General features: G+C 36.3%; 1 protein-coding gene across 1 annotated transcript; it reads right to left on the bottom strand.

Moving 5' to 3' along the window:
- Positions 1–229: 229 nt before the first annotated feature.
- MRPL44 (mitochondrial ribosomal protein L44) lies at positions 230–9,751 on the bottom strand. The gene is made up of 4 exons (XM_063113864.1): positions 9,560–9,751; positions 7,560–8,028; positions 3,364–3,542; positions 230–632 (listed from the first exon to the last, which is right to left on the bottom strand). The coding sequence occupies exons 1-4, from the start codon at positions 9,736–9,738 to the stop codon at positions 455–457; spliced, it is 1,005 nt and encodes a 334-aa protein (XP_062969934.1). The 5' UTR covers positions 9,739–9,751; the 3' UTR covers positions 230–454.
- Between the last annotated feature and the right edge of the window lie 2,460 nt (positions 9,752–12,211).

Genomic DNA, 12,211 nt, shown 5'->3' with positions numbered 1-12,211 from the left:
ATCTAGTTATAACTTGTACCTTGCATTTCTAGAAGTTATAACGTTCTATTTTAGTTAAAATTATATTATGGAAGCAAAGTTCATCAACCTCCTACCATTCCTGGGTATATCAAATAAAAGTGCAATGTAACATTTAGAGAAAGAATAACTTTTTTATTGATATTACAGCAAAGTTCACGTAAGACATACATTTGAATTATGATATCTCAAAGCTAGAGGGGAATAAAATACACCTAACTGTACAAATTACATACAATAATAAAATCAAGGATTTTAAGGAAAATTAATTGGAAAAATGTCAAAAAAAAAGACTTTTGACAAAACAGAAGATTTTTTTAAAAAATACTGTGACCTGATAAACACTTAATTTTAGAAACACGGTATGAAGAATAAGGTGTACTTCTTTACAATTTCAAAAATGTCTTTGACATTCATCTTGTTTTGCTTACAAATTTCAGGTTGCCACATCTTTGGTCTTTTCTGCTCTCAAAACTTTCTCTTTGGGCTTAGAATAGTCCCAGGGCCGTCTATTCTCTGTGAATCCATAAAGTTTTCTAAGTGCCACTCGAGCAGCTTCTTCTTCTGCAACCAATACTGTTTCCCCAGGTCCTTCTGCAATCAGCTTTTTATCACTAGAAAGAAGACAAACAGTAGTAGTAAATTACATGCTGCATCATAAGATATAGTTCACAAAGCAGTTATGCCTTCTAAATCTTATTTTTGACAGTAATACCCACCAGAAGTAACACAAGTTTTATATATATCATCTTTTGGATTTTAATTAATTTTGTTGCAGCTTCATTATGTGTGGTAGCTAAACAAAGAAACATTTACATTTCTGTAGAAATATAAACAGCTCCTAGGCCCAGTATTTTTCAAATAAAAAAAGCGTATCTATGTTTTTGTAAATTGTTGATGGGAAAATTGGAAGAATATATAAATATTTTCTTATAAAAACCTAAAGCTATTAAAAATATTCTTGGGAACTATGACTAGATTATTTTAATTCATTTGCTATATAACATAAGGAAAGACTATTGAAAAATTGCACCTTTTGAGTCTGTCATCTAAACTTCAACACAAATGAGAAATCAGTTCTATATTTTACTTTTATTTTGAGGGGGCAGCTGGCCAGTATAGGGATCTGAACCCCTGACGTTGGTGCTTTAACACCACTGTCTAACCAACTGAGCTAACTAGCCAGCCCTGTTTTGTATTTTAAATCAAGAACTTTAGATCTTCAAAACTGGCTCACTTTCAAAACTTATTTATCCATTTATAACCCTGTCTAATGTATTCCCAAAAGATAGTAAGGTGGCACAGTAAACAGTAAATGTTGGCTATTAGAATTTTATTAAAATTTGATAAAACTAAAATGGGTATTCCTCTGCTTTACTGATATTTCTATTATAACCACCTTCTTTAAAAGCATAAAAATGTTCCTGCAAGAGAGCAAAGAATGTGCACATTAAATAACCATAACCCTATTTGTTTTGCTACTTCTAATTATATTTAACCTACTTCCTAGAAATTTCCTTACCTAATATTTCACTTATGCAATTTAAAGAAGCATGTCTCTGAAAGTTTCATGCACGACCCCACTTAATAACATAAATTCAACGTAAATTGACTTGAAAGTTAAAGAAAAACAAGTGAAGCTACCTAAGTAAAAGAACTACAACGTGAAAAGAATTTGCTAAGAAATATTTGCTATGACTGTAATTTGAAATGAAACAAAGGTTAATTATGTAAGTTAAACTTTATAATTATAGACATACAGTCTGCTGCTAAGGTTTCCACTACAGATGCAAGAAAAAAGTCCTTGAGCTTTCTATCTATCTGATGGTGGCAGCCAAGATTAAATAGAGAAATACAGGGGGGAAAGATGAAGACAGAATTTTTGCAACTTGGGAAAATAGTGAAGAGCCTATTTTACTCCAAAGAAGAGCCTAACACTTGAATTTACACAAGAATTGCTGGGAAATATCCCCTATCACCCTCACCTGGTTAAACTAATTAAGAGCAAGGCAGTGATTTAAAAAAAAAAAAAAAAAAAAAAACCCAAACAATAATAATTACAGACATACATATTTGCATAAAGTGAGGAATAGAGAAAATATCTAAAAATGAATTTCACACACAGAAGATTTATCACCAAGTTTTTAGTCCAATGATGCTGATAGTATATCCTTGACTATCTTTTAAAAAGTCATTATGTAATACTTAGGAAAAAATATTACTCAACAACAATCACTGTTAGTAATATGGCAAATTACTTCTTACATTTTTTTTAGATAAAAGATCATTCCCCCAAACATCCCAATGTCACTAAAAATTGTTTTAAAATGTCACCTGTAGTAGCTGCACTATATTCCATCATGTGCATATACTATTTTCCTCTTGATGGATTCCAAATTTACTTCTAATTTTTTATGAGTTCAATAACTATTTACTAACCACCATGTCCCAGGAACTGCTCTAGGTATGGAATATAAAGAGATGAACAACAAATGAACATCCTTGTTCACAAATTTTCATCTACGATATTAGGACAACCACAAGTAGAAATACCAAACCAAAGGACGTGAAAATTTTAAAGATTCTCAGCTTCTGTTAAAATTACTCACAGTAATATTGTACATTTTTTTCTTCTACCAGCAGTGTATGAACTGCTGATAACGAATGAGCTTCAGGTTTGCCAAGCTGATAAACAAAAAAAGAGTATCTCATTGTTTTTTGCTTTTCACTTCAATTAATACTGAAGATCAAACTTTTTAGGACACTATCCATTTTCTCCTTTGTGATGTCTTCCACTGCTTTTACACCTATAAAGTCCTTCATGATACAAAGATTAGAAAAATATTTATCTTAATTTTCATCTAGTTATCGTAGATATTCAGTGTTTATGTTTAACATTTTTATCTTAACTCCTAAAATCAATTTTGGGCAGGTCACCTTTTTACTAAACAAAACCACAAAGCTTTCAACATGTGTTGATTTATACATTTTGATGAACAACTAAGCCCTCCCTTTTCCAGGTCTAGGCTCAGCTGAAACTGCTGATGAATGGATTAAGATGAAATCTATAACACATGTAAGTCAAAACTTTTATTTTTATGCAGAAAAATGTAGGTTAACATATATCCCACGAAATTCTACAGTAAATAGTTGGCTAACAAAAGCTCTTCCAAAACAGAGATTACTTGCCTTCTCCTAAGAATGACTAGTAGGTAAGGATAATCGTGGGGATGAGATTTTGAAAAAATCTTTAATACAGTTATAGGTTATGTTAAGGAATTGTGAAGAGTCTGTTTTTAAGTTTTCTAATCAAAGTTATGAAGCTAAGATTTAAATTTCACTAACCTGTATAAGCCAACAAAATACAAAGGCAAAGCTGTGGTGCTTCCAGACTGCCTCGTAAGTCTCGATTCAGGAGCTGAAATATTCCTTTTCTTCAGTTCTTCTACCAGTAGCCCCATGGGATTTATTATCTTCCACATCTCAAAGAGCTCTTTTCCAGTCATTTGAGTAATTAAGAAGTCCTGGATATAAAAATGTAATTTATACATTTAAACTAGTACAAAGGACATAAGGACCATAATCCAAAGTACAGAAATTAAAAACTTAATGGGAAATGAAAGATAAAATGTCCTGCTCTTTTTCACTCCCAGTTTTTTCCATATAAATTTTATTACAAACATCACAGTTGGACCAAAAAAAATATATTTGGAAGCCTGAGAAAACTGTCCATTTCAAGCAATATGATCTACCAAAATTCCATAGAAGGAGGAATCCTATCATAATTTAGAATTATATTCCTACGAATAAGAAAAAAATATTTAAAGAGTTGAATCAACGAATAAAGTTATAACTTCTGGCAGAAACTCATGTAAAATGGTACTCAGGGCCTTTAGATAACAATACTTACTCCATTAAGTTACTGATTTTTTTTTTTTTTAGCAATAATTTAAATAGGGGCTGGCTGATTACCTCAGTGGGTTATAGTGTGGTCCTGATAACAACAGGGTCCAGGGTTTGATCCCTGTACCAACCAGTGCCCCCTCAAAATAATTAAAAAATAGAAATAAAAATAATTTAATAATTTCACATAAACTGCCTTTTAAAACTTTGTGACTCAATAATACTTCTTTATATGGCTAAGAAAACTGAGAAACAAATTATGAATATTCAAAGAATTCACTTTGCTGGGAAAAAAAAATTGTTATACAAAAAATATGGAAACATCCCTGCCACAAGGAAAAAGAAAATATGTAAACAAACATTAATTTTCACAATTTATATACTGCAATTAACTAGTATCAACAAACAGAAATATAACAACAGGATGGATGAATGGGGACAGCAGGCGAGAAATTTAAAAAGATCCCTTTGTTCATGAAATAAACAGTTAATTTCATTACAACACTCCTATAAGCATCAAAAGAACATTCAGCTTCATTAATAAAAAATATAAGTCCATCTCAGTAGGGGACTTTTAATGTTTTAATGTCCAGAGGTAGAGATGCCTTAGGAGACATATATTTATATGCATGTATGTATGAATTACTGGATTGTTATTTGCCATACAGAATAATCAAGTGTAGGGTAAGGAAAAATAATTCTTTTCCAAATGCCTAAGATATCAATAGGATAATAGAAATCTCAGTTTTTCTGGGGTGATTAGCTGTTTCCTCCTATTTTTTCCTACTGACTCCTAGTCTTACTGATTTGTTATTAGAACTTTCAGCAGGGTGTGAATTGAATCTCCTCAGAAATAGGGAGGCTGAATCTCCCCAGAAATAGGGAGGCAGTATGAAAAAATGAGTTTCTAAAAATGTGCATTTGATCATGGAAACCTCCCATTTAGAACTCCTCCAGCTTTCTCTCCAAAGGATCATCAAATACATACTCTTTACATGACTAAGAAGAGTACTCCTCAAATCTCCAGGAGCAGAAGAATCACCTGGAGAGCTAGTTAAAACAGACTCCTAGGCCGCCCTCTCAGAGATGATATAGTCTGAGGTGGTGCCAGAGAATTTGCATTTTGAACAAGTTCTCAGAGATGCTGATAATACTGATGCCCAAACCACTTTCCCAGTAACACTGTTAGATCTTCTGTACACTAGCTCTTAAAGGTCCAGACTCATCTCTGATCATTCCTCCAGATGCAACATGATCCAGCCACACAAAATTAATCATAGTTTTCCAAGCACGTGCTCATCCTTGAGGCATATTTTTTAGAAGCAAATTTCACTTCTGTAAAACCTTCCCTAATCCTACCACTAGACATAATTGGTTGTTGCCTCCTCTGAGTTCCCTTTGCACCTTAATAGCTCTATGAGAGCGCTTCCCACATTCTGCTCCATCTGCCTAATGAACTGTTGAATAGGATCTCATCCTACTTAGCTTCTGGCTCCAGAGCTCAGCAGAGTGTCTGGCATGTAGTAAGACACTCAATATTAGGCGAATGAATGAATTAAAAAAAAAAAAAAGACAATCCCGACTTGTACTATGGGAGACATCAAAGCTTTTTTTTCGATGGCTGGACGATACAAGGGTCAAACCCTGGAACTTGGTGTTATTGGCACCACACTCTGAGTAACCAGCCAGCCAAAGTTCTTGACTTAGAAACAGATATTTGAGTTATCTATATTTAATAGAATCTTTAATTGGAACTGTTAACAGAGGCACTAGAATATGGTAAACAAATATTTCCAAAATAGTCTGACTACCTTGTGGAAATTTCATGGAGGTGAACAAAAACTGTTCAGACAGTTTTAAAACTCCACAGAGGCAATAGGGATTAAGAGAATGAAAATCAAGGAGGCCTTTGTAAGAATTTCTTTAGAAAAAGCTATCTAATTGGGAGGAAAGTGAGTAGCCCACCTATTATATAGGCCCTACGGGGAAGGAGAAAGACAGGTTTTACCTACAAATAAGGTCTGAAGTGTTAGTTAATACAGGTATCCTTCTCTAACAAAATTATCAAACTTGGTACCAAAACTAAATGAATGGATTCCAACAGCAAGCAATGCTGGTTTAAAGGACCTGACATTCAAATGTGTGAATCAAGACTGTTCTCATGACTTAAAAGTGATTGTGTTGCCTCTGTTATCAAAGAGAGAACAAAAACTCATGTTTTCATCTAATGCCAAAGGATAAAACTTCTCACAGTTAATAAATTCTAAAAGGACAGCAGGAGTCAAGTGGTACCAATTATATAGAATTTTAATTAGCTAAGCTACTGGCTAACACAGAATTGGTTGTACATCACAGGGGACTCAGAAGTCCAAGATTCTATCATTTAAGAAGAGAACAGCAGCTGGTAGTTAAGCATGAAGTTCCTAACCATGCTAACCCCTTGGATACTGACCTTTGACCTCATTCATTCACCAAACCTCTACTGAGTACCTACCATGTAGGCATTATCCTTGGCTCTAAGGATGTAAAACTAAAGATGACATAGCCTGTAGTCCTTCAGAAGTCACAACCCATAATTTGTTGGGGTTTTTTAACATTTGAACAGTTTTCAGTAATATTAATTAGTACATTATATTTTACTACATTAATTGCTGCTTTGGGATCTACTGTTGTATAACAAAATACCCCAAAATTTTAGTGTCTTGTGAGAAGGGACATAATGTAGCACTCATATTTGGAAATCTCTCACGGTTCTTCACTCATTTTTTGTTATGCTTTTTCTATTCTTTCGTTCAAATCTCACTTGGCTGGAGTACTGTGTACAGCAATTATTTTATGGAAGTAACATACTTTGTGAATCTTTAGCAGATCCTTTTGCCCTTAGATGTGAATGATAATTTAAATAAAGACAACATCCCTGGATCAAAATCTTTGTCCTTAAAAGCATTTAGGGTTCGGGCCGGCCCGTGGCTCACTTGGGAGAGTGTGGTGCTGATAACACCAAGGCCATGGGTTCGGATCCCTATATAGGGATGTCTGGTTAGCTCACTTGGGACAGCGTGGTGCTGACAACACCAAGTCAAGGGTTAAGATCCCCTTACCGGTCATCTTTTTAAAAAAAATAAAAAGCATTTAGTGTTGCAGAGAAGATCTCTGTTTCTGTTTCTAAACATTTTTCTCTCTGTGCATTTATCTGCTCTCTTCCCACCATGCCTCCACCCCTCCATTTCTTTTTGTAGTTTAGATATACGTATAGTAGTTTCTTTTCCTAAAGTCTCCAAATCTGGTGATTTCATCAGTAAATGTTTAGGTTTTTTTTTTTAATTCAAAATATTTTAACATTTATTTGTTCATATTTCCGGGGTACAGTATATTATCTCAATACAATAATTCACTTACGGTAGATAGCATAGTTTTGTACAACCTAGAATTTAATATTCACTTCTGATGATATCCTCAACAACTGACAACTCAAATAATTAAGGCCCTATCATAAAAAAGCTTTAAATCTTTCTCAGTTTTTGTTGGCAGAAAAATTCACTTCCAAAATGATAGATTAAAGAAATGAATTACAAAAAGAAATTTTTCTTTCTGCCCACTTCAAGCATGTTGAGCATGTGCAATTAATGATTACCTACCCTGATGAAAAGTGCAGTCCTCTGAGGCCCACTACTCTGTAGCAGGGCACCAATTACTGCAAAGAAAGTCTGCTTTAATACAGCTGGGGGCACTGGAAATTCTGCACTCAGTGTCAACTGCTCCACAGCCAAGTTTCTAGCCACGTGACACACAACTTCCTCACCAGTGAGAAAGTCAACAAGACTTTTGATGCCTTCAGTGGGCAAGTCTGGGTACTCATCTTCAAGAAATTGTGTGAGGCAAGTTTGTGCAAAAGATATCCCTTCTTCAGATAGTTCTCGATTATCTTTAAGATTCAGACGAACAGCTTCTTTCTCTATTCCAAGTTTTTGGCGTTTGGCCTCCTCACTTTCAATATAGCAGCTGTTAACAAATGCAGTTTTGAGAAGATCTAAGGAAAAGGTTTCCTGTAACCGATGTCCAAAAGCTTGTATTTCAGCATGGTAATCCCAGTTGGGTTTCTCTGAACTGAAAACATACAGACAGTAAGAGACGGTAAAGAGAATAACATGTTACAATGATGTAAAATTATTTCACTGTGCTATAATTTTATTACATAAAAGAAATGAAAAAAGGTTACATTTCTTTTTAACGCCAGGCTCTGATATTCTCTTAAGTCAGATGATACTGGCGGTCCTTTGCTATACAATAATATATACTACATGCAGCTGGATTAATTTTTCCTTTGACCCAACTGCCACATTAAAGTGGTTCTTCAACATCAGAAACTAAGCCATTATCCTAACTTAGGTTCCTTATTTCTGCTTTAACCATGGAACTAGGCTTTACACCTAGGATGAAACATAAGTTTTAATTTCTTTAAAATTTAGGTTATAAATACTAAGTACATTACATTTATTTTGTATTTTGACTTAAGTTTTGAACTACCCATTTAAATTAGCTATTAAATAATCTAGTATCAATATTATAAGTAGTTTCAAAGTTTGTAATCATTTCCAAGAATGAACTAAAACGTCTTTTTTAAAAAAAAGATAAACTCCAAATAAAAGCCTTTTAAGTAAAAATGGGCATCAAAGTAGAAAGATCTGGACTGAAAGTCGTAAGATCGATATAATATATAGACCTATATAATCTACATAATCCATAAAGTTTCTTCCAACTTTAAAAGCCTAAAAAACCTAACCATATAATAAGCAAAGAAATGTGAATTAAGAAGAAATTCTATTTTTTGCCTGTTAGGAAAAGAACATAACCTTCTGTGTTAGAAGAGTGGTCCTACTGGTAAGAATATAAACTGGATACACATTTTTTTGGCGAGCAATATTAGTTATCAAAATTTCATACAATGTGTTCCCAAAGGTGAAATAACTTCAAAGATATTTACTGTTACATTGGCTGTAATAGCCATAGTATGGAGCCCAAATGCTTGTAAACGGACCCATAAAAAAGAGTGAGGTGCATTTGTCTGTGATGCCATGACAACATGTCAAAGACACATTATTAAAGGGAACAAGCAAGATGCAGAACCACACGTAAGGTATGATCTCATTTGGAGCTATAAAAACCTGCGTCTCCTTCTGCCAGATCTTTTACTACTGGAACAAGATTGAGGCAAAAACCTAAAGCTAAACTTTTTTCCTTTAACTTCGGAGAGTGGACTGCGGCTGTGGATACTTAATCCACGCCCCCCGCCCCCAACTCGCAATGCTGTGAAGTTTCTTCCCTCTTATCCGTACCCGAAGAATTCCCAGACATTACAAACGGGGGCCACAACACCCAAGTCCCCACAAAGAGTGCCGTCCAGCCCACCCCATTCCTCACAATTTTCAGTCCCTGAGACGAAGTGGGAGCTGCCCATTGCGCCCGCGGCACAAATCCACCTCCTTTGCCTCAAGTCACGCATGCACGGCCCATGGGTGTGTTTATCGAAACTTCCAAGGCTGAAGCCAGGCGTGCATCCGCCGCCGGGTCCAAACCTCGGGGAGGAGGCCCAGTGTTCCCGACCGCCACCCCGACCTCTTCACGAGGCGGATCCTACCGGCGCACGGGCGGCGGAGGGCACTGGAGTAGGCGCCGCCGTTCTAATTCCTTCTGGAAGCGTAAGGCGGCGCGGAACCCCTTCTTCACTCCCCGAACTGGAGAAACGAGCGTGGGGACGGCCGGAGCCAGGAGGCAACGAGGCCCCTGCTGGAGCAGTCTCACCAGCCCAGACGCCATTGCAGAGGAGACAGCAATGGAGGACGGAAGGAAAAAAGTCGGACCAGTGTCTCGGGAACACAGTCCCCCCGGAAACGGGGGTTGGCGAGAGGCGGGGCCGGCTGCGTTTTCACTGCGCTTGCTCAAACTTTGGCTCTTGCCCACATAAGGGTTATTTTCAGATGAGCCGGGGTAGAGGGGCTTTGGGGTCCGGAAGTTTCTGGGAGAAGTTGCTTCACCTTGTAAGTTGCTCTGTTGTTCCTTCTTTTCTCGTAAAAGGAAAAGGAAAAAGCCTATTTCACCTTCAGTTTAAAGGAAACATTTAAAGTCTCAAAAAGAATACATTTCTTGTTTATATTTCGTCTCGTAGTTCCAAAATCATCAATCCAGCCACTATTGAGCAAATATTTACTGAGCTACTTTTGTTTACCCGGCATGCCTCCAAAAATCTTACTTTCAGAAGCCCTAGACTCAGAAGTGTTGGCTTGCCCCAAATTAAAAATTTTATTTAAAAACAATCTAACAGTTCATTTTTCAAAAATCGGAAAAAAAGACTGGGAAGAAAAAATACTGCACATCAAGACGATAACAGCAGAATTGTACGTAGTTTTTTCCCCTTGTTCATCTGCCACTCTCTAGCAATGTCATTATATTGCTTTCCTACCCAACTGCAAATACACTTTTTTATTTTTTAGGTGGCTGGCTGGCGTTAATACAATTAAAAAAATTTTTTTGGCGTTAATATCATTTCTTTCTTTCTTTTTTTGGCAGCTGGCCAATACAGGGAACAAAACCCTTGACCTCGGTGTTATAAGGCTGCACTCTAACCACTGAGATAACCCACCAGTCCACAATTTTTAAAAGATCCTATATTAAGTCACAAAGGAAGTATGTCCGAATTCCCAATTTTGAGTCAACTGCCAGACATCTAGACCCTCAAAGGAGCACTTCTTTCTGTGGTCTCTGTACATGTTAAAGGCATCAGTGTCCCCTGCAGTCACAGAATGTACTCCTATGTCTTTGATTGTTCCTGTTTCCACGAATACTGTGTTCTGCTCACTTGCCAAGTCTTCTTTCAGTTTACTTCCACAACAGGTACCTGATGGCTCTCCTTACCTCTTTCCCTGGTTATTGTAATTGGTCTCCAATGGGCCTTGTACCTTCATCCCTTCCGCAGGCACACCTCACCTACATTCACCTCTCTAAAATGCAGACCAAAGCATGTTAGTATTAGCTCGAGAATCTTCAGTGCCAGGATCATATAACTCAGTTTTGGTTTCTCAGCTCAGCCTTTCAAGAGGGAGAATCTGAATGGTTCATCTCAGCCTATAAAAAGTTCCCTTTGGGGAGACGGAGCAAAAGAGACATTTGACCCATATCTCAAATCAAGCTGATGGATTTCTTGTTGAAGCAAATTCTTAAGAAGGGACGAAAAGAGATTTTTAGTGGTCTTTGTATTATACTATGTGTAAAGTATTGAAAATTGATGGAACATCAGTTGGATAAATGGATTAGAAGAGAGCATATGGAACTGTCATTTCTGCAATATTCCATTTGTTGGAAGGAATAATTGAAAGCTAGTTGGAACACAATAATGAAATAATGTTTAACAGTTAAAATGAGGTGCCTCTGTGTTGAGAATTTCTCAGTAATACAACAATGACAGCATTGTTTGCAGACCAAAAATGTAGTGAGAGACTTTTTCCACTAATGTACCTCATGGAGTTCGGGAATTAACTGTTTTTTTTAAAAAAAAATCTATTCATACATTTGTTGACTTAATCAATAAACACATATTAAGAGGACTACTTTTTTCCAGAACCCAAGCCCAGAGAACTTTAAAGGCAGAAAAGGCCGATGTTGTGTTATTTTGTTTTGTTTTGCCCTCAAGAACCTGATTTTCCTTTAACCTGCTGTGAGTCCCAATTTGATCAAAGCTTGTGTCAGCAACTTTCTGGTTTTCAGTGGCTCAAGGTCAGGTGGAAGAATAGACAAAGTCATAGGAAGAAGAGAAGATGAAGTAATAAGGGTTCACTTTATTTTTTTGTTTGTTTTTTATCTTTTTAAAAATAGTTTATTTATTGAATCAAAATCGATTATACATATTTTGGGGGTTGAACATTGAGATATGTTGATTAAATCAGTATTACTAGCATACATATTGTTACAGATCATAATTATTCTTTATGCCCCTTGTCCAACCTCTCCCCTCCCCCCATTCCCTCCCCCTCCCCCCTTTAATTGCCCTAGATTTCTTCTCTCCTGAAAGAATAATGGTTACTCTGTCAACTTGTTGCCTAGATGATCTGTCCAATGCTGAGAGGTGTGTTCAAGTTCCCCAATATTATCATAGAGCAGATGCTTCTTCTGTCACTCTGGAATGGGTTTTGTGGAAAGAGACATCCTCTTCTTTTCTTTTTCTCTGCTTGGTGACTCTTCTTGTATGAATGCACTCCAGTGGTTGGCAGACCATCTGCATGGTGGCTGTGGGGTC

Source organism: Cynocephalus volans, chromosome 1 (genome assembly GCF_027409185.1).
Source record: "Cynocephalus volans isolate mCynVol1 chromosome 1, mCynVol1.pri, whole genome shotgun sequence".
Taxonomy (NCBI): domain Eukaryota; kingdom Metazoa; phylum Chordata; class Mammalia; order Dermoptera; family Cynocephalidae; genus Cynocephalus; species Cynocephalus volans.
This window is presented reverse-complemented; position numbering and strand designations above follow the sequence as displayed.